General features: G+C 38.3%; 1 protein-coding gene across 1 annotated transcript in view; it reads left to right on the top strand.

Annotated features, from left to right (window-relative positions):
- Positions 1 to 27231, top strand: part of Fbxo8 (F-box protein 8) — a 43177-nt gene that overhangs the window by 9570 nt on the left and 6376 nt on the right. The window contains exons 2-3 of the mRNA XM_028757739.1: positions 8960 to 9296; positions 13700 to 13826. Coding sequence (XP_028613572.1) covers positions 8968 to 9296; positions 13700 to 13826 — 456 coding nt within the window. The 5' untranslated portion in view covers positions 8960 to 8967. The remainder of the gene's footprint in view (positions 1 to 8959; positions 9297 to 13699; positions 13827 to 27231) is intronic.

Here is a 27231-nt window from a genome sequence, read left to right as displayed (position 1 = left end):
TTTCCTCTATTACAAAAATGTGTCGATATACTCTGTGTATTTTTCATTTCGTATGTATTTTATTTGTGTGCTTTATATTTGTATGAGTACGTTAGTATGTGTGCGGGTGTGCCTTTGTCATTACATATACTGGAAATAAGAAGACAACTTGTAGGAGTCTTCTGTCTTTTTCTACCACGTGGGTCCTGGGAATCCAACATGGATCATCAGTCTTTACAAAGTGCCTTCATGGGCTACCCCATTTCATATGCTGTTCATTCTTAAAGGCAGCTTTAGCTAATTGAGCTTATGGATTATAAGTAAATATTTTTCAGAAGTTTTCTTTGTTTTCAAATCCATCTTAAATCTTGCTTCCATTTATGTCAGCTCAGCTACTCTACTATAACAGCATAGACATTTGGGAGCAGATCATTAAACTTGAAATGGAATAAGGAACATTAATAAAGAAGCCAAAATATAAAAGTCTTATGACTAAGTTAATAAAAACAGCCATGTTTCAGTCCCTGTGACATATTCCCACTGAGTGTTCAAGGTAACGCAGCAACCATGAGAGGAAGATTTCAGAATCCCCTGTCTAGTACTGGAATGCATACATGTATTCTGAACTGAATATGAATTATTTTGCTCTTAAACCAGAAATGTATATAATGTCTCTGAGAAACATTACATTACTTGATAATGTAAGCTGAAAGTAAGGAACGAAGGACCTGGTAGTCAGGAGTTGTGATTGCATAAGATTTTAGGAGACCACCCATTCTTGAATCACGTTCATTTACCTATTTGGCCATTGCCTGAACCTAACCTTTGATTTTCCACAGAACAGTGGTTGACCCATTTCAGTGTTTATATAACAACTATATAGAAGGCACTGCCATAAATAATGAGAAGTAATTTCTGTATACATGGGAACTAGCCTATACTCTTATGAGAATATTTTCTTATGAGAATAATCTTATGATATAATATATCATAAATCTATCATATATTATATAATCTTATGAGAATATCTATTTTCCATAGTACATATAAATAACCAGCCATAATTTTATCACAGTAACTCATATTTACACTAAAACTTATGTTTGCAAATATTAAAAAAAAATGTGTTTTTCAATTTGAAGTTCTTGGCATATTAGGTGATCTCACTGTTCATCTGATTTTCTTTGACCAGGACACTTTGACAAGTGAGCATACTTTTCGGCTTTGTATAGCATTGTGCTTCCCTGTTGAAAGTATTTATGATGAGTACTGTTTCATTGTAGGAAATGTGCCATTGTTTGTGTACTTTCCTGCTGAAGCATACCTTAATTTCTTTTAAGTGTGAGCACTTATAAATAAAACTGTTACAGACATTCATGTACAAACATTTTATATGGACATACATTTTTAACTTATGAAAGTAAGTAAGTGTGAGTGTTAGATTGCATGTTACAAACTATATTTAATTTTGTACAAAATGCTCACAGGAGGAAATATGGAGACAAAATGTGGAACAGAGACTGAAGGAAAGGCCATCCAGAGACTGCCCCACCTAGGGATCCATCACATATACAGTCACCAAACCTGGACACTATTGGGGATTCAGGGAAGTGCCTGCTGACTGGAGCCTGATATTGATGTCTCCTGAGAGGCTCTGCCAGAGCCTGACAGATATAGAGGCTGATGCTCAAGCCAACCATTGGACTGAGTGTGGGGTCCTGATGGAGGAGTTGGAGAAGGGACTGAAGGAGCTGAGGGGTTTGAAGCCCTCTGAGGGGAGCAACAGGATCTACAAGCCAGATCCCCTGGAGCTCCCGAGGAATGGACCACCAACCAAAGAGTACATACACATGGCTCCCAGCTAGTATGTGGCAGAGGATGGCCTTGTTGGACATCAGTGGGAGGAGCAGCCCTTGGTCCTGTGGGGGTTCAATGCCCCAGTATAGGGGAATGCCAGTGTGGGAAGGTGGGAGTAGGTGGGTGGATAGGGGAGCACCTTCATAAGGGCAGGGGGAGGGGGGAGGGGATGGGGGTTTCCAGAGGAGAGTCCTGGAAAGGGATAACATTTGAAATGTAAATAAAGAAAATATCCAATAAAAGTAAAAAAAATTATTAAAAGCTAAAAAAGAAAGAAAGAAAGAAAGAGAGAGAGAGAGAAAGAAAGAAAGAAAGAAAGAAAGAAAGAAAGAAAGAAACTACCAAACTATCCTCCAAGTGTGCCCTCATGTTCACTTCCTCACAAGCATTAGAATCACCAGTGTTTTTCTATATATAGGAATATGTGGGTGCTCATGGAGGCCAGAGACAGCAGATCTTGGAGCTGGACTACAGGCAATTGTAAATTACCTGACATGGGTGCTAGAAACCACACACTGCTCCTGTGCAAGAGTTGAAAGTGCTCATAACAGCTGAGCCATTACCAGTCTTTTATTTAATTTTTAAAATTATTTATTCACATTTCAAATGTTATACCCCTTCCCGGTCCCCGCTCCATGAGCCCCTACCTGTCACCCCTCCCCTTTCCCCTAAGAGGTTACTCACCTACTCACTCACCCCGACCTCACCCCTCTAGCATCCCCCTTCTCTGGGGCATCAAGCAAAGAACGACAGGCCAAAGAACATCCCCTCCTACTGAGGTCAGACACGGCAGTCCTGAGCGACATCTATAGCAGGGGACTATGGACCAGTCCGTGTATGCTCTTTGGTTGGTGGCTTAGACCCCAGGAGCTCTGAGGGATACAGTTAGTTGATACTGTTGGTTTTCCTATGGGGTTGCTGTCCCCTTTACCTTCTTCAGTCCTTCCCCTAACTCTTCCATAGGGATCCCTGACCTCAGTACAGTGGTTGGCTGTATCTACATCTGTCTCAGTCTGGTGCTGGTAGAGCTTCTGAGAGTAAAGTCATGCCAGGCTCCTGTCTGGAAGCACATTTTGACATCAGCAGTAGTGTCAGGGTTTGGTGCCTGTGCATGGAATGGATCCCAAGTTGGGCCTTTCCTTCAGTCTCTGCTCCATTTTTGTCTCTGCATTTCCTTTAGACAGGAAAAATTCTGAGTCAAAAATTTTGAGATGGGTAGGTGGCCCTATCCCTCCACTGGAGCCCTATCTATCTACTGGGAGTGGTCTCTTCAGTGCCCGATGTTGAGCATTTCAGCTTAAGTTATCCCTGTTGAGTCCTGGGAGCCTCTCATATCCCTGATGTCTGAGACTTTCTTTTTTTTTTTTTTTTAAATTGTAACAATTCTTTTTTTTTTAATTTTTTTTCAACATGAAATGCTTTTTTATAGCGCGTTTTACAAGGGGAGGGGGTAAGAGGGGTCAGGTGGTGGAAAAGTACAGAATCTTCTTGGCCTGTGCCTTGAAACATGTCATGGTCTATACGGTACACTGCCTTGAATTATGATCTATCTGCTATTCTTCAGAAGATATGGTACACTGCTTGAGTTATGGTCTCCCTGCTATTTTTCAGAAGATATGGTACACTGCTTTGAGTCTATCTGCAGTTGCCAAGCAGGATCTTGCAGTTGCCAAGCTTCAGGGGACATTGTGCAGGTGGGGAAAGGTAGGGGGTGAGGGTAAGGGCAAGGGTCCTAGCTTCTGGCATCTCCCCCTTCTCTGTTTAGTTAGAGAAGGCATCTTATGATCAATCCCAACTATGAGAGTTTTGAATTTGGATGTCTAATTATGGGGGGTCTTAGACAAGTTCACAACCCCAAAACATTGATGTGAGATGAGTCACATCCATGGTCGAAGGCTTTAGGCTGTCGACGATGGGCAACGTCAAGGGACCCCGAGGTGGGTGAAAGGAGGGTGAGAGCCCTGTCTTAGGCCATATAGGCTGCACCCACTCCCAGCGCCACGCACTCCTTTTCGGCTGCATTGGGTGGGCCCCTGGGAAGTGGACCTACAATAATCCCATCATTGGGCTAACTCACAGCCATCCTAGTCTTTTGTAAATGTTCAAGTTACCAACCATTTGTCAGTTTGGGGTGTAATATTGTCATAAAGGAAGGCTCCCCAATGTTAGCGGCCATATCAAGGGCGGCCTTGGTTTAGGAAAAAGCCAATTTTTGTTGGGGTGATCAAGAGGCCAAGCTCTCTATCGAGAGAAACGAGGGCAAAGCCAGGCATACCAGGAACCCTTCTGGAGGGCGTGGAAGTCTAGGGGTCGACCGTAGGGGGAGGCAGGGGAGCTGGCAGCTGTGTCAGTCTCCTGTGGAGTCACTTCTGGATCCTCTTCAATTTTCAGCTGATGGTAATGAACTTCAACCGTCTTCTTGATGGCAGAATCAACCTGGTTCCGAGGACGACAGGTCGCAGGCGACGATCTCTGTCTCACTCAATCTTGATGTCGTGCGCACGTCCTCTCAATGAGGGTCCATCCGGAGGGGTCCGTGCCTCGAGCCCCAGGTCTGGGTGCTACTTGACCCGACCGGTGGGTCCTAGTTATTCGTGGGGGCAAGGAGGACCGCAACCTGCTATTCTTCAGAAGATATCACCCGTGATGCCTGCTGTTAGAAGTTCTAATCCAGATGTACCAGAAGCCAGGACCCTCGCCCTTACCCTCACCCCCTACCTTTCCCCACCTGCACAATGTGCCCTGAAGCTTGGCAACTGCAAGATCCTGCTTGGCAACTGCAGATAGACTCAAAGCAGTGTACCATATCTTCTGAAGAATAGCAGGGAGACCATAACTCAAGCAGTGAGACTTTCTAGAAGTCCCCTCATCCCGCAATCCGTGTCCCTCACCCCACACTGGTGCTTATTTCTATTCATTCTCCTGGCCCTTGGGGCTTCTCTCCTGTCTATCCCCATACCTGATCCTACCACCCTTTTTCCCCTTCCCCTCCTTTCTCCCACCCACCCAGGTTCCTCCCTCCCTCTGCCTCCTTTGAATATTTTGTTTCACCTTCTAAGTGGGATTGAAGCATCCACACTTGTTAAGCTTTATACAGTCTGTGGTATCATGGGTATTCTGAACTTTTTGGCTAATATCCACTTATCAGTGAGTATATACCATATATGTCCTTTTGGGTCTGGGTTACATCACTCAGGATATTTATTTAGTTCCACTCATTTACCTACAAAATTCATAATATTCTTGTTCTTAATAGCTGATATTCCATTGTATAAATACACTACAGTTTCTGTATCCATTCTTTGGTTGAGGGACATTTGGGTTGTTTCCAGCTTCTGGCTATTACAAATAAGGCTGTTATGAACATAGTTGTAATGGCTATTCCTGGTTGCCAATCTGAACTGCCAATCTACAATTCAGAATTGGAGGCTCACCTGTCATCCAGATCTGGAGGTTGGAAGACACAAGTTTCTGACCCGGATCTTGGCATGGAGATCTTAAGGCTATGAAAAGCTTTGGCCCAAGTAAGATAGTACATGCTTTTAATCCCAGGAGACTAAGGCAAGGAGATCTCTGAGTTCAAGGTCAGCCTGGGACAAAACAAGTCCCAGATCCAGGATTAGTGGTACACACCTTTAATCTGGGTCACACCTTCAGCTGGAGACCTACATAAGGACATTGGGAGAAGGAAGATTTACTCTTCTTAGTCAGCACATCTGTTGGAATCTACTTCTAAGGAAGACCAGCTGAAACAACTAGCCTTGTGGGATGAAGAAACTACTTTCCATTCACAGCTGACCATTGTGGGGAGTTGGAATACAGACTAAGTCATCATTATAAATTCCCTCAATAAAGAAAGACATTCCACGTGTTCTGTGACTCTAGAGAACTCTGACTAATACAGAAGTGGAACATGAGTCCTTGTGATATGGTGCAGCTGAGTCTTCAGGTAGAACTGTTTTCAATTTTCTGAGGAATCACCAGATTGATTTTGGGAGTGGTTGTACCAGTTTGCACTTCCACCAGCAATGAGTGGATTGTTTGTTTTCTTTTTGTTTTGGATACAGGTCTTTTATTATAAATGTGTTTTACAAATATTTTCCCAGATTGTGGTTTGTCTTAATATTTTGATTTTATATATTTTCCTGAAAGTATGTGTGTGTGTGCACCATGTGCATGCAGTGCTTGCAGAGGCTGGAAGTCAGCATTGGATCCCTTGGAACTAGAATTACAGATTGTTGTGAACTGACATGTGGGTGCTAGGAATTGAACCTGAATCTTCAAGGAAAACAGCCAGTGCTATTAACCACTGAGTCATCTCTCCAGCCCCATGACTTTAATTTTTAAAGCTTGAGGTTGCTGTCAGCAAGCACTTCTTGGCATCCACAATAGTGTCTGGATTTGGTGTCTGTATATGGGATGAATCTCCAGGTGGAACAGTCTCTGGATGGCCTTTCCTTCAGTCTCTGCTCCACACTTTGTCTCCGTATTTCATCCATTGAGTATTTTGTTCCCCCTCCTAAGAAGGACCGAAGCATCCACACTTTGGTATTCTTTCTTCTTGAGCTTCATGTGCTCTGTGAATTGTATCTTGGGTATTCAGAGCTTTTAGGTTAATATCCATTTATCAGTGAGTGCATACCATGTGTGTTATTTTGTGATTGAGTTACCTCACTCAGGAGGATATTTTCAAGTTCCATCCATTTGCCTAAGAATTTCATGAAGTCATTGTTTTTAATAGCTGAGTAGTACTCCATTGTATAAATGTACCACATTTTCTTTATCCATTCTTCTTTTGAAGGACATCTGGGTTCTTTCCAGCTTCTGGCTATTATAAATAAGGCTGCTATGAACATAGTGGAGCATATGTCCTTGTTACATGTTGGAGCATCTTTTGGTTATATGCCCAGGAGTGGTATAGTTGGGTCCTCAGGTAATACTGTGTCCAATTTTCTGAGGAACCGCCAGACTGCTTTCCAGAGTGATTGTACCAGCTTGCAAGAAGTGCATGCTGACAGGAGTCTGATATAACTGTCTCCTTGGAGGCTCTGCCAGAGCTTGACAAATACAGAGGCGGATGCTTGCAGCCAACCATTGGACTGAGCACAGGGTCCCTAATGGAGGAGTTAGAGAAAGGACTGAAGGAGCTTAGGGGCGTTGCAACCCATAGGAAAAAGAACAATATCAACCAAACAGACTCCCCCCCTCCCGCCCCTCAGAGCTTTCAGGGACTAAACCACCAACCAAAGAGTACACATGGAGAGACCCATGGCTCCAGCCACATATTTAGCAGAGGATGGTCTTGTCAGACACCAATGGGAAGAGAGGCCCTTGGTCCTGTGAAGGCTTGATGCCCCAGTATGGGGGAATTCCAGGGCGAGGGTGGATGTGGGTGGGTGGAAGAGCACCCTCATGGAAGCAGGGGGAGAGGAGATGAGATGGGGGGTTTCCTGGGGGAAACTAAGAAAGGGGAAACATTTGAAATGTAAATAAAGAAAATACTCAATAAAAAAATCTTGAGGCTGGTTAAACTGATAATATTTAGTTCTGTGTGCTACAAAGGGAAAGGTTATTTTTGTACTTTTTTGTGCAAAAATAATTTTTTCCATACTTTAAAATCATTGGTATCTTGCTTCCCTTTGTAACTTCCGTCCCATATATGTGTGTTTGGATCTATGTGTATGTGTGATGTGTGTGTATATATGTATACATGTGTGTAGACACACATGTATACATATATACACACACATGGATGGATGGATAGATAGATAGATAGATAGATAGATAGATAGATAGATAGATAGATGGTTTATTTGATCCATAACCTCAATTTATTTGTCCCAATAATAACAAAAAATTTAGTAAATATACATATGACTTCTTTTTAATTAAGAAAATAATGTTCTCTACATTTTGAAGTTTTTCTGTATGCTGAAGTTATTTCTAGGACTCTTCCATAGTGGTAACCAGTGGTTTGTTTTGTGTGTCTAATGGGTGTTTTTTTCTTTCTGTGTTCTCTCTCAGGTTCAAATCATACCAAGAAAATTATTTCACTGTCTTACTGACTCCATGTGAAAATCAGTATTCTTTTTCTAAAAAGTTTTGAAATAGTAGTAATCAGTTTGGGTTAATGAACCAAGAATATTTTGTGTGAAAGAGATTCACGAAATTATTTGTATTAAATAGTCTTCTGATTTAGCTTTTTTCTCAGTTTATTTTCTCAGGGAAAACTGCTTGCTTTGAAAGCAATATCAAGTAAGTTTAGGCCAGGCATTTTCTAAATATTTGTGCATGGGGAGTCCAGGATATTTAACAGCTGCTCTGACAGGTGACATGTAGGTGAGGGAGACTGAAACACACCTCCTTATATCTTTTTCCAGGTGCTTTGGACAAATTCACAAGGATATTTGGAGAAGAGTTGAAAAATTACCTTCAATTACATTTTTATTTTTAAGCAGCCTTGAAACCAAATAGGCAGTTATTGCTGAGAAAATTATTCTAGGTGTCTAATTTATAAGGTTTTGAATTAGACTTCAGGGCCTGTGTTACATTTTATTACAGTCTACAGCCTAAATGTAGACTGGCAGGAATTAAGTGGAAAGCCTGCATCACAGCTATTATGCATCTGGGAGTTTGGTTAAAAGGAACTAGCTTAACTGAGCCTGGGTTGTGATAAAAAGCAGGGTCTGGAGACTGTTTAACTGAAGTCCTGGGCTCCAGTCAGAGCTGGATTTAATACTAGCCCATAAGTTTGTATGACTACAACTTCAGGACATCAGTAACTTAACCCCCTCCACATGAACAAATGATTGTTACCTGTGAACTTTGAAAGTCTTTAGCAAGCAAGCTGGTGGAGAGGTGATGTGCAGACCAGGTATGTAAGCTCCCCTCTCCAGTGCTCCACTTGAAGCATCCTGCGCTTCCTTATAGCACCCTGCAGCTCTCTTAGCAGCTGAGGAGCTATGACCAGGCTTCTCAAAAGTCGGTTGTTTTCTTCCTAAATGTGTACTTTAATAAGAACTTTTTCATTCCAATAAACAAATGTGTTCTGTGAGATTTGTTATACCTCTGGGAAGATGGTTTGTTGCTTTGTCACTCTTACTACTTTCTGGCCTTCTCTCAGGCTTGCAGATGGGTCAAGGACTCTGGAGAGTGGCCAGAAACCAGCATCTCCAACAGGAAGCCTACGGTGAGACGGGCTACCTCAGCAGAGAACAGAGTAGGAGAGTGGCTTCAGGCAACATTTCTCACACCAGCCACAGGAAACAAGCCCAAGGAGGCATCGATATCTATCATCTTCTGAAGGCAAGGAAGGCTAAAGAACAGGAAGGGTTCATTAACTTGGAAATGCTGCCTCCTGAGCTGAGCTTCACCATCTTATCCTACCTGAATGCAACTGACCTCTGCTTAGCTTCCTGTGTTTGGCAAGACCTTGCTAATGATGAACTTCTCTGGCAAGGGTAAGATAAACTCACCAATATTTAGCTGAGATCCCTATCCAGTTTAATGTTCTTTTCATAACACGCATGATTGTGAAATAATTTCTTTTAATATGAGCTTACAGGAATTTTTTTTTTTTACTAAATCCTAGAAAAATTAGTAAGAGTTATTTTCTCAGTTAGTTTTGATATTGCCAAAAAGACAGCAGAGAAGACAATGGGATGATGACTTTAGACCAAGAAGTTACAGTCAAGACAGGGTATTGCACATCAGAAATTGAAGTCATTTGAGACGCATATCCATTCTGAGTTAGAATTTATAATCTATAGTGTGTAGTCCGTATGTTTTGGTGAAGTTTGTATTTCCCAGAACATCATCTGAAGACTAGGCAGATCAGTAAAAACAGTGACTTTGTTGCTTTCAAAGAGAGCATGTGTGTTTTTATATTTCTGTTTAACAATGTTTGCTAGCATCAACTTTTATGACAACTTCATCTCTGCTTTTTCTAAACTCCTTTCATCACTGAAAGCAGGTGAACACTGGAAAACCATGACAGTTTGTTGCATAAATGTTAGTTAATCTTATCGATCTCAATTTAAACCACGTTCCATGAGCTTTTGAGAAACAGAATTTTTTTTATCTCATTTATTCCTAAACAGCCTCCCACTCAAAATGATGATTCCTTTCTTTTTTTGAGTCTTGAAAATGCTACCAATTAGAAGAATCACTAGACTTCAGATTTTCTAGTATTCTTTCCCAAAACTTAAGTCTCATTGCCTTAAAGTAGCCTATATAATGATAAAGAACTTATCAACAGTAGTAGTAGTGTACCTAGAATGGAAAGTTAATTGACAGATTTGATAAATTAATTAAAATTACCAAATTCCAGTGGAAGTATATTTTCAGTAGAAGCATTTCTGATTTGATCTTCCAAAGGTCTCTGAATTGTAGTATAAAAGTGTTTATTCTCAACTAATATACATAAACAATCTGACTTATTGTTTGTGACCTTGTCATACTGTGTGAATACAAATTCTTATAGCATTGCTTAAAATAAGTGAGTTTTAAATGATTTAATCATTATAAAGATTAGAATAATACTTTACACCTGGCTTACTCTTGGTCATCTTTTCCCCCACATCTTAGCATTTTCCACAGATAGTTTATGTTCTTTCATCTGAACTTTGTTTTGCTTCATTGTTCATTTGTTTGTAGCCCAGACTGACTTTGAAGTCCTGAAGTTACTGCTTCAGGCTCTCATTGCTCGAGCTACAGATGTACACGCCACACCCAGCTGATTCTGTATTTGAACTTAAAACAATATTCATTTCTAAACTAGTGAAATTCAATCTGAATGTTTTTTTCATTAGAGCTTTGAAGACATTTAAATATATTAAAATATTTTTTCAGTATTTAATGTGCTGACAGATTCCAGAACTCTGAGGCCTTACACGAAATGATTTAGCTTTCAAATACTAAGTAATATATCTGTATAGATTTGAAAAGCATAATCCTTTGCTACAGATAGTAGTGTATTATGAGATACAGTTCTTATTCAACATTGAATACAAATTGTAACAGCTGCACGTCTTTGTAATAATGAAGAATCATGGATGTGGAAAGGCATCTTAAGCATGCTCAGCATCACAGCAGTTGATATGCATAGTTGTAGAGTTATGGCGTTTAATTTGTTGTTAATGTATTCTTTTCTGAAAAAGAAAGACAAATCTCCTTGACCAACATTTTGTTACCTCATAGTTGGCATGTACTCAAAAGATCTCAACTAGCTTACCATTGCAAGCTCTGAGTAAGACTTATATCTACATGTTCCAGGAATGCATATTAGTTGTATGTCTTTTGGAGACTAAAATAAACAGTTTCCACTAATCATTTAATTTATTTATATTCACTTTACATCCCAATCACAGCCCTGACCTTTCCTCCCAGTCCTCACCTCAAATAGCACTTCCCCCATTCCTCCCTTCCCTTCTGACCTCTGAGAAGGGGATACTCCCCGCACCCCTTGGTACCAACCTACCCTGGCACATCTAGTCACTGCAGGACTAGGGGCCTGCTCTCCCACTGAGGCTAGACAAAGCAGGCTAGTTATGGGAACAGGATTCACAGGCAAGCAACAGAGTCAAGGACATCCCCTACTCCAAGTGTTGGGGAAACCACATGAAGACCAAGCTGTACATCTGCTACATATGTGTGGGGCCCTAGGTCCAGCCCATGCATGCTCTTTGGTTGGGCTTCAATCTCTGAGAGCCCCCAAGGGTCCAGGTTAGTTAAATCTTTTGGTCTTCTAGTAGAGTCCCTATCCCCTCCAGTTCTCCCAATTCTTTCGCCAACTCTTCCACAAGAGTCTCTGAGCTCTGTCTAATGTTTAGCTATGGGTCTCTACATCTGTTTTGGTCAGCTAGTTGGTGGAGCCTCTCGGAGTACAGTTATACTAGGCACCTGTTTGCAAGAGTATCATTAGTAGTGTCAGAGATTAGCACTTGCTCATGGGATGGGTCTTAATATGGGCCAGTCATTAATTGTCCATTTCCTCAGTCTCTGTCCCTATACATCTTGTAGTCAGGATAAATTTTGAGTGCAAGGTTTTGTGGGTGGGTTGCTGTCCTTATCCCTCTACTGGGAGTCCTGCTTGGTTAAAGGAGGTGGGTACTTCAGGCTCCATATCCCCCACTGCTAGGAGTCTCAGCTAGAGTCACCCTCATAGACTCCTTCAAGTCTCCTCCATCCCAGGTGTCTGGCCTGTCCTAAAGATGCTCACCCACCTTCAGCTGCCTCTGGTTTCCTTTCACTCACTAGGCCTTCTTTACCTGGTTCTCCATACTCCTGACCCCACCCCCACCCCCACTCTACTCCTATTCCCTCTCCCACCCAGTTCCCTCCCTCCACCCACCTCTGATGACTATTTCCCCTTCTGAGTAGATTAAAGCATCCGCCCTTGTGCCCTCCTTGTTATCCTGCTTCTTTAGGTCTGTGGAATTTAGTGTGCATATCCTGTACTTTATGGCTGATATCCACTTATCATGAATGTCCTTTTGGGAATGGGTTACTTGACCGAGGATGATATTCTCAAGTTCTATCCATTTGCCTACAAAATTCATGATGCCCTTGTTTTTAATAGTTGAGTATTATTAGATTGTATAAATGAACCACATTTTCTTTCTAGAATGTGCCTTCCTAGTCTTGTAGTGACTTGATGTGCTCAAATGGGTTGGTACCAAAGGTGCCAAAGGAGAAGGGGGAGGGAATGTGGAGGAGGGGCTATATGAGGGGGGGCTGGGAGGAGAGGGGGTGATGTAAAGTGAATAAATTAATTAATAACCATTAAATAAATAAATTTAGAACTTTTTTTTTTGGTTGAGGGGAATCTGGGTTGTTTCCAGTTTCTGGCTATTATGAATAAAGCTTCTGTGAACATAGTGAGCAAGTGTTCTTGTGTATGGTGGGACGTCTTTTGTATAGATGCCCAGGATTAGGTCTTGAGGTAGAACTATTCTCAGCTTTCTGAGAAACCACCAAGTTGATTTCCAGAGTGATTGTACAAGTTTACACTCCCACCAGCAATGGAGGAGTGTTTGTGAATTTGCTTGTCTCAGTTTCTTATGTAGTCCATTGAGATCGGAGAACTGTTGTCAGGATTGAGAAAGCCAATGCATTTAAAACCCTGAACATAGAGACTGTAATTTAGTGATCTCTAAGTGATTGTCATCTGTCATTGATCTTATTCTCGATTGCTTGTGCTTAACTTCAGATAGTATTCACCCATAAGATTAATCTTTGTGACTGAAATTTTTAGGGCTACTAAAATTGTTAATTGTATCAAATATATTATTATACTCTATGAAACCAGAAGTGCAAATTTTAAAATAAAAGTTTGTAGGCACATGTTTACTGTTCTAAAGGCAGTGGGACTTGGGAGAATGAAGGTTAAAAATGAGATACACCTAAGTCTCATGTAACAGCTAATTTATTCTGAGCATCAGACAATTTATGCCCCAAATATTAAGAATAACTACATGAGTAAGGTATCCAGTCATAAGGACAAGCCTTGTGTGGCAGAAACATGTTTTTCCATATAGGCATATAAATAAATAACAATGGTGGTTGTAATGAATAATCTGATGTAAATTCACTTCTATCTGTTATCCTTGGGAGGAACCCAAAACATATTCCAAGAGCAATTCCATCTTTTTGAAGAAACCAAGGTCACAAGACTCTTGTTTCCTTGGAAGTTTTCTTTTATATATAAGTACTCAAAATTTCCTTCACATGATTCCATTCTTAGTGTTTGGGCAGCCACAAAATCTAATTTTGAGTCATTTAATTTCAGAATTTTATCGTGTGAATGTATGCTTTATCTTAGGGAACATAGTAACTTTTGTCTTATTTTCTTTTCTGTTTACAGGTTGTGTAAATCCACATGGGGTCACTGTTCTATATACAATAAGAACCCACCTTTAGGATTTTCTTTTAGAAAACTGTATATGCAGCTAGATGAGGGAAGCCTCACCTTTAATGCCAACCCAGAGGAGGTAAGTGGAGAGCAGGCTTATCTGCCTCAGGTGAACTGGTATGATCTTGCTGCAGGCTTCTAATAGTGTGACCTTGAGGGGGAATTCAAGGTAACTGAACATGCCTTTCCAGTCTCTGAAAGACCAAGCTTCCAGTTCCTGTTAGATGGCATAGTCTCTTTTGTTTGCTTTCCCTGGTCACATTCTAATCTGTCTATCTGTTAATACTGTATGGCAGGATTCTTGAGACCAGTACTTTACTGGTCTGAACCATATTTCCAGGGAGTATAAACTTTTGTTAATGAGACCAATCATCTAATAATCATCAAATTATATCTGCAGCATTATCTTCTTCCCATTTACTCTGTTAAGTAGTGAAGTACTTGTATTAGAGATAATTCCAGGAGACATCATCCTAGTGTCCTTTATCAAGAAGCTGAATGTTGATGACCTTAGCTGGCAAACCGGCTCAGTAGATAAAGGAGTTTGCCATTCAAGACTGGCAGCCTGAGTTCAGTCCCTAGAAACCATATACAGGTGAAAGGAGAAAACAGAGTCTACAAAATTGCCTTCTAACTTACACACAACATGTATGTGTTGTGGTATAAACACATCAATGTATATTAATATAATAATTTTTTTACAAACATAATTTTGTTTCCTAAAACCTCTTCTTGATTATGTTGTTTGTTTTATAATATTTAAAAGTGTTCAAAATGTGAAGAAAAAATTTTCCTTCAACTTTTTCCATTGTTATTTTAATGTATCTTAGAAAAAAAGTTTTAGAAATGCTTACACATCTACTGGACTTACGCCTTCAAATCCAAATGGAAATGGTATTCCTTGGGAGTTACTACTTCTCATGCATTGTTTTCTATGGAAACATTAACTAGAACTACTTTAATTTAATAGCTATTTTAAAATGATTTCTATTTGTTATAAAGTTGCTAATAATTGGCGGCTAGAGAGACAGTTCAGTTGTTAAGAGCACTGGCTGTCCTTCTAGAGGTCCTAAGTTTAATTTCTAGCAACCACTTGGTGGTTCACAACCGTCTGTAATGGGATCTGATGCCCTCTTCTGTCATGAGGGCATACATGCAGATAGAGCACTCATATACATAAAATACATAAATAGATAAATAAATCTCTTAAAAATGGAAAAAAAGAATTGTTTAAGCTATGTAGCCAAGTTCAAAAATTATCTTAATTGTATTATAAATAGGAAAGTGTTTCTCCAGTTTTTATTTTTAAGCTTAAGCCTAATCTATTGTTCTTATAACTGAATGAAATAACACAGTGACAGTACATTTTTAAATAGATTGATTTTCACTTACTATGAATACTTTCCTTGTCAAATTTTTCTTGCACACTTAAAAAGCTAAATGCCATTTTTAAACATACATTTTATCATTTAATCTTATCATTACAAATATAACAAATAGTTCAGTATAAAACCTGCTATAATTTTCACATTGAGATACCAATTCTCTTTTTTTTTTCTTACTAATGGTTTAAAGTAGTTGAAGTTCTAATGGTTTTTCTAGTTGCTCATGTTATTTTTTGAAACAGAGTCTTCTAAAGCCCAGGCTTGTCTTGAATTTACTATATATTTTAGGCTGACCTTAAACTTCTGATCCTCCTGCTTTAGTTTCCAAAATGCTGAGACTATAGTGTGCCACCATGCCCAAAAAACCATGGATTCTTAATGAAGATGGGATGCTTTATTAAAAGTGAGCATTCATACTACATATTTGAAGCCTTTATAATGTAAAAAGCCACTTTTTAGACTATAGTAAACAGTAAGGAATTACCATATATTAGAGTTTATTGCTTATTTCTTTATTGTAATTTTCTAATTCAATAGTAAAATATACTTGCTTTTCACAGTATCTTCTGTGTAAACAGATAACATAAGCATGTCACCTTTCCAGTCTTGCACTGTGGCAAATGTGCAGACATCTCACTATAGTTATTCATAGGTTAGATTAGTTTCAGAGCCTTTCTCATTTTAAGTATAATTAAACTTTACTGATTGCTCATTAAAACAGCTCATATCACCGGTGAGCTGTCAAATGTTTTGCTTTGGTCTGCTTAGCAATTGAGTTGAGCTGGCTGGAAAAGAACTGAGGTCAACTAGTGTAGTCCTTTGCTCAAGGATATGTAAATCAGGAGAGACAACTTTTGTAAGCCCTCCCCTTATTATGCCTAGTTTGTGATGTCTCACTGACTTCTATCATAAATTATATGGATGTTATATCATCTATAATTCATATGTCTTACAAATGTTCCATTGTAAGCAAAGTAAGTATAACTTGTTAAGTACCAAGTTGTACAAAGTCAGAAAAGTGAGGTATCATTGCTGGTACTAACTCTGGTAAGTAGTTGTTGCTTCCTAAATGTCTTCCAGTTTTTAAAACAAATTATAAAGTCATGCTTTCTATGAAAAGAAAGAAAAATTTTCTGACCTCATACATTAGAATATGGACTAGATAGCTTTAAATGACTAAATTAGAAAAAGTAGACAAAAAAGTATGTTTCTGTGTTTGCAGCTGTGTGCATTATACCATAGAAGTTTTGTTAGTAATTCCTAGAATGTTTTGAGGGAAGGCAGAAAAAGGATAGTACTCAAGTTCATTTGTAATGTGATTAGAATTTTAAATTTTTAGTTCAGATATTTGCTAAGCAAGGGAATTCAAGTTATCAAAATAGGATTTTTAGATCCTCAGTTTCCTTTCCATCCTGCCTTTCGTTGTTATTGAGAGTTGGCTGTATTTCCTTTCTTCATGCACAAGTCTGAGTGAGAGTAAAGTGTTCCTGAATACATGAATTCACTGTTCTGGAAGGGCAAACGGTGCTGCCCAGAGGCCCAGAACTGAGCCACGCCAAGGAGTCAATCAGGGTCTGTGGTCCAGATTCTGATTCTATGTCATTGCGAATATCAGTACTTTAGTAGGTATTACCTATAGCAAAATAAAATTTTATCTTTACTAAAATACACTCATAGTACAAATAGGCCACTCCCAAAAAGGCCTTTAAATACCAATATCCATTTAATGTATTCAGAAAAATGAGGGAAATCATTGTAATGACTTTATCCCAATTTTCATTACAAATACAGAATCAGTTTGTTTATTACTTACAAAGTGAATCAAAGTCACATAAAAGAAAGTTATCAGAAAGATATTCTCATGGAGAACTTGGCAATATGAGTATAATTAGCCAGATTATGGGAATGGAATGCTAGAGTCAGAGTACTTTTGGAGATTTATTTTTCCCCCACTCACTAGAGCACTGTCATCAGATATATTTTTCTGGGGTTCATCTAAGTAAGCAGTAAATTATTGTTAGTAATATGTTCAAATATAAGTGGTGTTTATTGCAGCTGCTTGAGATAAGTTACAAATATTTGCTGAATATTATGAAAAGTGTATTTTTCCATGATTTCTAGTTTTGTACGTAAGATTTTTTCATAGCAAACATCATTAAAATATAAAAATAAGAATACTTACAGCCACAGGGAACAAGATTCTCCAAAGGACACCGTTCATGTCACGGATATGGGTAACCAAACTCCATAGCAACTGCTGGCAGTGGCTCATGGGGTGGGGGAGAACATCTGCACAATTTGGTACGATTATCTAGCACGCTGTTGTGATCTGCATGACATTGTGATCTCAGCTGTATGTAATGTCTTGATCTTGTGCATGAGCTTGTGTACTGTGTGGCAATGACCACATTCTAGTAAAGGAATGTGCTGAGTACTATCTGTTTACATTAAGTTGTAATTTTCCCTGCATGTACAAGTTCAGTGTGTCAATTCTATTCTGCTAGGAGTGTTGTGATAAATGGTACTTTTCATCCATCTTGTCTAGAACATTTTCTGGACAGAGTTATTTTTAAATTTAGAGTCTTAAAAACTGAAAGTAACCATAGTGAAAGATAGACTTGTTTTCAACTCTCTAAGTATGTTTTAAGTAGTCCTTACAGTATAAAGTATGCATTAGCTATATTATAAGCAAAGTGGCCCTATGTTCATACAGAAATACCTAATTGCATACACTCTTATGAATTTTACTAATTGGATCCTGGATAAAAATCTATCATGACAAGTATTTTGTTTAACCTATTTTACGTGGAAATGAATTAAGTAGATATGACCTATTTTAGAAGAAATGAATTAAATAGATATATAATTTATTGTTAAAACATTTTTTGCTGTTTAACCAGGAAATGTATAAGTTCTTCCATTATAGGAGCAATTTTAAGAAGGTCCTCACCTTACTGTTAAGAGATTTAACTGAGCTTTTTATGTATAGCCTGAAAATGGTTATTATCTACTTCATAGCATAGGGCCAGTAGTATAAATAACTTAAACTTTTATTCCTAAGGATAGATAACCCCAATTGGTTTGGTCAGATCATACAAAAGAACATTCTCAATTACATTTAAGGAAGTAATTTTCAAGTCAGGTAAATTTGAAGAGGATAGATTTCTAGTTAGTCGGTTTACAGTATAGCTTTGTAAAGCCTATAATGCATGATACACATAGCGAATATTCAACCAGTACACATAGTATGAAACATTATCCAAGTTTATTTGATACAACAGTATTTGGTTTTGTTAAGGAACATGCCAAGAAACAGTTGGAAATACACTTATAAATTTAAGAATGGCTGAGATGTCATACTGTTCATTTGCAGCTATCTGATAAAACACTGCTAGTTTATAATTATTTTTAACTTTAACCTACCATCTCTATAATGGAATCTGAATACCTACAATTACTTGTTTTCTTTTCTATTGTCTCGTAGTACTTACTATTTAAAAACAACAGTTTTGTTGTATCTTGACTGACTGAGATAATTTTCATATTTTGTGTTTTAGTTATTACTTACATTTGTGAAGTAAAGTGTTTCTTTAGAAAATAAACCCCTAAAACAATATTCAATACTACTACTGTAGACTGATACAGATGTCCCTGAAAAGTAATTTGGTATTATTGACTATTTGTAATTAAATCTTTGATATCTTATTCTCTGTATGAGCCATATAAAATCTGAATATCTCCTGTATTTCCAATGAAGACTTACAGGCCATATAGATGGCCTCAAAATTTTCCTTTCCTCAAAAGGAAAATGTTCTACCCTTTGAGATTAATTCTAGTTCCACAGAACCAGAAATATTTACTTATTTTATTGTTTATAGAAAACAGTAATAACTCTATGTTGTACATAGTTGAGAATAAGTCCTATTGACAGGAAGATGTACGTACCTTGAGCAGTCTTTTATAGCCTATAGATGCAGAAACTTGAATTTCTAATTCCTGGCTAGGATATAAACTGAAGCTTATCTTGGAATGATTGAGTCAGTCAGTAGCTGTCAGTGTTTCTCAGCCAGTGCCTCATTTTATGAATTGGTACTTGCAGTATTTACCAAGTAGATTGCTTTGGCTTCAAGGAACAGCAAAGCTGACAGCAGCTTAAATCATATCTATTTCTTTGCTTTAAAGCATCTTGAGGAAGATATCTCAAAGTGATAAAATGATTTCATCTTTGACAGTCTGTAGACTTTGACTGAAAGACTGCCATATCTCCCTCCCCTCCTCTCTTCCTACCTCCCTCTATCCTCCCTTCCTTCTTTCCTTCCTTCCTTCCTTCCTTCCTTCCTTGAAAATAGATTATTCTCTCATACAGTACATCCCAGCCAGTTTCCCTACCTTTATTCCTCCCACCTCCACTCTTCCCTCCCCTCTCCTCCAGATCTACTCCCCTTCCATTTCTACTTCAGAAAAGAGCAGGCCTCCAAGAAACAACAGCCAAATAGGACAAAACAAGATACAATAAGACAAGGCAAAAAGCCCTCACAGCGAGGCTGAACAAGGCAACCCAAGAGGAGGAAAAGAGTCTCAAGAATAGGCAAAAAAGTAAGCGTCACACCCACTCTCACAGTTAGGAGTTGATCAAAAATGTCAAGCTAACAGCCTGGCAGAGACTGATACAGGTTTTGTGCTTGCTGCTTCAGTCTCTGTAAGTCCATGTGAGCCCTGCTTAGTTGATTCTCTTGGTGTCCTTCATCCCCTTTGACCCCTACAGCCTTTCCTCCACCTCTTCCAGAAGGTTCTCCAAGCTTTGAGGGGAGGAACCTGATGAAGACCTCCAATTTAGACTTTCTGTTTGCATAATGTCTGGCTGTGGATCTGTGCACCCACTCCTATCTGATACTGGAGGAAGCCTCTGTGGTGACAACTGTATAAGACACCGGTCTGTTAGTATAATTTGTATGGCAATAGTTCATTTGGAATTATTTGTTTCTTTGTTCACCAGTTGTGTTTGGTTCTTTCCTAGGTCTCTGTGCTATCTAGTTTCTGGTTCCTAGCCATCCAAGCAGTGTAGAGCATGGGCTCTCTCTTGAGACATGGGCCTCAAGTTGAATGGCCACCATTGCCCCAGCACATCTTACATGACTTGGCATGTTGTAACCAATTAGCAGACTAAAAGTATTAACTTGCCCAGGAAAAGCTAGTTGAGGTGTATTTGGGTTGGGGATTTATCGAATTGTCAGCTAGCTCCTTTTACTCCAATTAAAATCTCACATCAGATATGAAGATAAATTTGTAGTGGTCTACCTATCCAAATTGTTGTGCTTCCAGTACCAGTGTCCCTCCCGTGGGTATAAGGCCTCCGACCCAGCAGATACCATAACTGAAGGAGAGAGAATCAAACCCTTGCAAGTGGTAACTCATTAACATGTTATTAGGGGTGCGTACCCAAAGGCCATGGCCCTCTTTTCTGCTTCTAGCATCTTACTTAGCAGAGTATCTGAATTTCAGGCCTAAACCAACCATGCTATTCCTTTTCTATTCCTTTTTCTGTTGACCCAGAAGTGTTTATGTAATTTAGTCCTGTGAACTACAATATCAGCAGAATTATACTGAAAGATTTGTAAAACTTGTTTGTAAACCTAAATATGAAGAATGTGTGTGTGTGGGGGGGGGGGGAGAATCTGCCTTAGTGATGAGAAAATTGTATATATATATATATATATATACATATATATATATATATATGAATGTATGTGTGTGTGGGGGGGAGAATCTGCCTTAGTGATGAGAAAATTGTATATATATGAATGTATGTGTGTGTGTGTGTATGTATGTATGTATGTATGTATGTATGTATATCTAGTCTGGTTTATAGATGATTTTTATAGTTAAGAAACCAACTTTATCTTGCAATCCTGCATATTAAGTCAATTGTATTATCTATCTATCTGGTCTTTGTTTTCTGTCCTATCTCCTAGAGTTATTGCAGTATATGGTTTACATGTAGGTTGTGGAGTTAAAGTAAACCTGTTTCAAAGAAATGGGTTTCCCACAATTGGCTCATGTTGTCAGAGCACCTGATACACTTTCCAGTTGTTTCCTTTATTATCTATGTTAAATGCTGCTTTTCTGTCTCATTGTGAAATCATCATAAATAAAAATTAAGTAAAATTACTGGGCAGTATGTTGTTAGACAGTATATATGAGCAGGTCTTTTCTTCACTTAAATTATGCTTTTATTACCAATTTAGATTAATATACCTAGAAATCTTTTGATTTTGTTTATCTTAAGTTCATTTCAAAGAAAAATATATTTTCTATAATTTCTTTTAGCATACTTTCTCTGACTAGATTTCCTCTAACTTGATATAAGTATAGTTTCAAATCCTTGATATCACTTTCTATATTTAATATGTAAGATAGTTGCCACTCTTACCTCTTTAATTTATTAGTTGTTGCTCCCAATATGGCTGCTGTATCAGAAATATAAATGACATTTTTTCCCCTTAGATTCAGTCTTCAAGTGTAAGGTTTCCATCAGCTTAGTCATGGCTTTAGAAGGACGGTAAAACATAAGTATAACATTAGCTATATTTTTCACAAATTGACCACATTGTAAACCTATCCATTAGATTATCTAATATTTTCTTTTCGTCATAAAACTTTTAGAAATACCTTCTTTATAATCAAGATGCTAAGGCTGAATCATTCTAGGCCAGTAATCAGTGCACTATGACCTGCTTCTGATGGTAATTTGGAGCAGTGCTCTATCCCCTAAGAAGTATATTTGAGGCATTCCCACATGTCCTAGGGGAGGGTCTTACTGAGCATCTTGACCTCATCTGAGTTCTGTCAATTTGATATGGAGGAAGTAACCTCTGTGTTGCTTCTGCCTCCATGGAATAGGTAGTTAGAATACTGGTGGTGTTTCGATTAAATAAAGTAAGGCAAGTCAAGTAGTGAGTGTTTCTGACTGTTCAGTAGATAGTGTCCTCCAGGCACAGCTACGGTAATTAAGAATTTGAAGAGACAGATTCTGTTTCAGGCCTTGGAGTTCCTTTCACACCTTTAGATTCTAGTAAATAACTCTTTGCAGCTTGAGTAGTGGTTCTTTATAATGTATGCATTAGTCTGACCAGGATCCTCAAACTTTGGTGAGACCTTCTGCCTTTAGTGTATTATCCAGCAGGTATACACAGTAACATGCTGTTTTGATGAATGTATTCCTCCACTTCTGTACTCTTAAGACTTATAAAAATTTGTTAATTATTTTTAAAAATGTTTCAAAGCTCCTAAGTATATTTCAGATGTCTATGTGTCTAAGGATTATGACAAAGTTACAATTGTGTTTTCAAAGAATAGTATTTGTATATGACATTTATTAAGCAAGAATTCCAAGTCATGTGTGGACATCACTGTCATAGCTTGTAAAACTTCTTTTCCATGGTTTCTTTTGCCAGCCTAGAGCCTGGTGAAGGGACAATGGGCTTTTCTAAGAGTTTTATCTCAGCTAACCCATTTCAGTGATGAAGTGCCCATGTAATTGTTGATGATGGCCCATGTAATTGTTGGTCATAACTTGTGATTTGAGAAGTGCTATCATGTCAGCCCGTCGTCTAGTGATGCACCTCAGTCACAGGTTCGACTCTGTGAAGAGCTGTTAGTAGCTCACAGGTGGGGCTCATTTTCTGTTTCAAGGTATTTAACCTAATTAACAGAGCTTTTAGTTATCTAAAACTTAAATCATGAGGTTCATTATTTGTCTAATGTCATTGCTTTCTCCTTTTTGAAAAAAAAACAAACAAACAAGCAGAAAAATCTGTTTTGTATCTACCTTCCATTTCTCTACATTTCTTTGAAAGAAGTTTTTAATTTCTATTTGGATTTTTATTTACCTGTTTATCTTTTATATGGGACTTCATCTTTAACATTTATCCACTCATTTTGTTGTAATTCCTACTGGGGACAACCCTGCATATAGGGTTCATTTTTTAACATAATATTTTTATGATTCTGCTCTTATTCTCTTCCTTCTCTATCCCTTCTCTCCCCAGTCCCCTCCCACTCTCCACGTGTTCATGGCAGCCTCTACTACTCTTATCGCTCCTGCTCACAGTCTCCCTCTCTCTCCCCTCCCTTCTGTGTGTGTGTGTGTGTGTGTGTGTCTACTCCGTCCTCAATGCCTTTCCCCATGCCTTAAATTCTATTCCATACTTAGAAAAAAAGACATACAAAAAAAAACTATCAGTTTTTTAAAATGTGTATTGGTATTTTTATTGTGTATTTTTATTAGTAAGTTTATGTGTATTTTGCCTGTTTGTGTGTTTGCATACCACATGGAGTGCAGAAAGGCTAGAAGAGACCACCAAATCCCCTGTTTCTGAAGTTAGAGTGTTAGAAGCAGTCCCGTGGACCGTGGGAATCTGATCCTGGCCCTCTGGAAGAGCAGCTCATCTTCCTAAAGGCCAAGCTCTCTCTCCAGTTATTCTGTACTTTGTATGTAATTGAAATATAATTTCATCATTGCTCCCATACTCCTCCCATGTCCCCCACTCTCTCTCAAATTCTGGGCTCTTTTTTCTTTCCTCATTATTGTTACACACACACACACACACACACACACACATCCTTATTTTTCTTGCTCTATCTTTTTAGTAGTAAATTGCCTCTTAAATTTTCCCCGTTAATCCATCATTACTTCAGTTAACACCGTGTGTGTGTGTGTGTGTGTGTGTGTGTGTGTGTGTGTGTGTGTGTATACCTCTCCTATCCCAATTCCCTCCCTTTTTTCCTCTCTTATTTTGGAATCAATCCCAGGGTCCTGAATATAGCGAACAAGAACTGTTGCACTAAGGCTGGGCGGTGGTGGCGCACACCTTTAATCCCAGCATTTAGGACGCAGAGGCAGGTGGATTTCTGAGTTCGAGGCCAGCCTGGTCTACAGAGTGAGTTCCAGGACAGCCAGGACTACACAGAGAAACCCTGTCTCGAAAAACCAAAAAAAAAAAAAAAAAAAAAAAAAGAACTGAAGCACTGAGCTCTCTCTGGGCCTTAACACCCTCATCTGTTTGTTTGTTTTGAGGCAGGATCTCACATACCCCATGTTGGCCTCAAACTCCTTGAACTCATTCTGTTTCCACTTCCTGAATTCCAGGATCATAAATATGTACTGCTACGCCTGGTTTTGTTTCTGTTGTTTTCCTGTGGTGCTGGGAATGAAGCCCCGTGTATGCTAGGCAAGCACTTTTGAGACCAACTGAGTCACATCTCCAGCCCATCTCCTGTTTTATTACGTTATTTTTCGAAATCATTTTCCTCTTTATCAAGCCAGAAAATTGGTTATCTTTTACTTTTCCTTGCCTTATAGACTATTGTTCAACACACTTATCAAGTACCTTCTCCTCTTAACTTCATTTATATGACATATAGAGTTCTAAATTATCTTTTAGAATCTATTACTTCCTACTTTGCTGTTTTGTACATTCCCAACCTGGATATCTGCCATACCCAATTACTTCATTTATAGTCCACTATTTCTCTTCATGGTATAGTGGTCTCTACAGGTTAAATATTCCAGTACTCCCCAAAGCTCCTTATGCATATACAGCTATAAAACTTAACTCATCCTGAGGAATAGTAAGATACAAGAATATTAATAGAAAACTTACAACAGTACACAGTAATAAAAAGCCTACGAATCTGTTCTCTGTGTGATTTATGGTTCTTCTGCCTTTTCTTTAAAAGGAGTTGCTTTGTGGGCTTCCTTTGCTAGCATTACTGTTTCTGTGTTTTAGGGGCATTTTAAAAGTAAAATCTCAGGCAATTGATCACAAGTACTGTGACACCAGCATGGAACTTGTGTCATATACAAAAGGAACACAGATTAAATGAGATGGGGCTTAGAAACGTATGACCTTACTCTATTCAAAATGGTGATTAACTTAAACCGTGGGAAGTTTTAAGAAGTATTTCTAGACCAAAGTTGAGTAAATAACAAGCCAGAAAGCAGATACACTAAGAAAGGATTATTACATTGTCAGAGTCACACTGTAGGGCATTGCTTCACTTTGTCATATAGCCTTCAGAGGTTTTCACTTATACATGCCTAGAACATACAGATGTTGCCATAAAATTCAGCACTGTTCTCAATTCAGTTCTAGACTTACTCTCTTCCCTGAAAAGAGCCAAACTTTCTCATGTTACCTTTGCTCTAGTGATACAGATAAGTAAAAATGACATTCTTCAGAGTGTTCTTCATCAAAACTATTACGACCTTTCACTCCCTCAAATCTTATCCATGTGTCCTATCTCTTAGTAATTATTTCTGGCATTGGACTGTTAAAAATACTTATTTTACATGTTCATTTAAGCTTTACCCCCCATCTTGTGTCATTAATTTGTCTTATGTGTATATTCTAGTTATTTATCTATCTACCTCATCACCACAAATAACCTTAAATTTTCTTTGGGTAAAATACTTGTCTTACACTACTCAGTGTCTGTTACTCAATACTGTACCTATGTAAAGCTTTAAGGTCGTAAATATAGACTGGTACGTAAGTATGCACATGTGTCTGTTTTATAAAGTGGTCTCTGGGTATTCGTTATTATATCTAACTATGATGCCTAAATGGTTATTTTCTTAAAGGTCTCTAATTCTTTGGGGTTTATTAGATGACTCCAGTGAGTCAAGGTGCCTGAGCCCATCAGTGGTCTCCAGGCCTCCTTTAAGAGTAAATCCTTGTGAGAATACTTCTTTAAACCAAATACTAAGCAATAGATCTTTAAACTGGGTAGTGGTGCACACACCTTTAATCTCAGTACTTTGAAGGCAGAGGCAGGCAGATCTCAGGTCAGCCTGGTCTACAAAGTGAGTTCCAGGACAGCCAGGGCTACACACAGAGAGGAAACCTGTCTTGAAAAACAAAAACAAACAAATAAAAAACAAAAAATTGATTTTAGTATGAACGATATGAGTAAATATTATGCATAATGCTGTTTTTCTATACAAGTTCTATTTGCCCTCACAGTAACTTTCCTTTAGAAATACTTCTAAGGACCATCTACTTTGACCAGTCATTTCAACTGCTCAGCTTACGGCTTGGAGCCACCTCACTATTAGACCCAAACCATTATGGTGTATTGCAATTACCTAGTGAACATGTTTTAGAATTCTCCACAAGTTAGGACTAGCAATTACCCGATCACAACACCTTAAGTAATTCTAAAAGTTGAACAGAATAGTATTTGAATTAAGAATTAAATTTAAATAAGCAATGGAATTAAATATTAAATAGTAGTAAATTTGAAACTTAAGTTTGTTTTAGAAAAGAAAAAAAAAAAAGGAACCAAGCAGATGACAGAGTGAGCAACTGAGCTCTAGTTGCAAGCCTGTGCTCTCTTATGTGGTGATGCTAATTTGAACTGATACTTGTGCTTGCTGGCTATCCCTCCTATGCTTACAAGGCTAACCCACCTGCTCGAGAGAAACCCTAGCCTCAAAACTGGCATGTGCCTTTTTTCCTTGTAAAATCAGTAAAGTTGGCTTATTTCAGGTCATGATTCCAGCATTCTGAATTGTGTGTACGCTCACTTCTGCACATTTAATTATTGTGGCGAACTCAAGTTAGATTAGATATGTAAGCTTTCTAAACATATATTCCATAAAAAGGAAATAACTAGCATTGTATTATTATTAAATATATTTTATGATACAATAAGCCACATATTAAGGTTACTGTGTAACTAAGTAACATCAAATGATGTTGAAATGGTACCATCGTGTATCTAGAGAAATATGAATTTACTTTTGTGTAATTTTAAAACAGGGAGACTGAAACTAATTTTATATCTGTTATTTGGTAGTGGTAGTTGGTGTATGAATAAAGTATTATAAATAGAGTATTATAATGCATAATAAACATCCCCTGGTCTTTGAATCACTTCAGTTAAAATTAACCATTGGAAAGAATTCTGAAGGGTTTTACCATTGTTCCATAGAGCCTTTGGGAAACAAACATGACTCACATTTTGCTAGGCAGATGAGTAAGCATACAGTCAACTCTCAATCATTCATACAAATGGAGGAAAGGATGGACCAAGCAT

This window comes from Grammomys surdaster, unplaced genomic scaffold (assembly GCF_004785775.1).
Source record: "Grammomys surdaster isolate TR1022 unplaced genomic scaffold, NIH_TR_1.0 126182, whole genome shotgun sequence".
NCBI classification, from domain to species: Eukaryota; Metazoa; Chordata; class Mammalia; order Rodentia; family Muridae; genus Grammomys; species Grammomys surdaster.
Note: the sequence above shows the minus strand (reverse complement) of the source record. Positions and strands in the feature narration are given on the sequence as shown.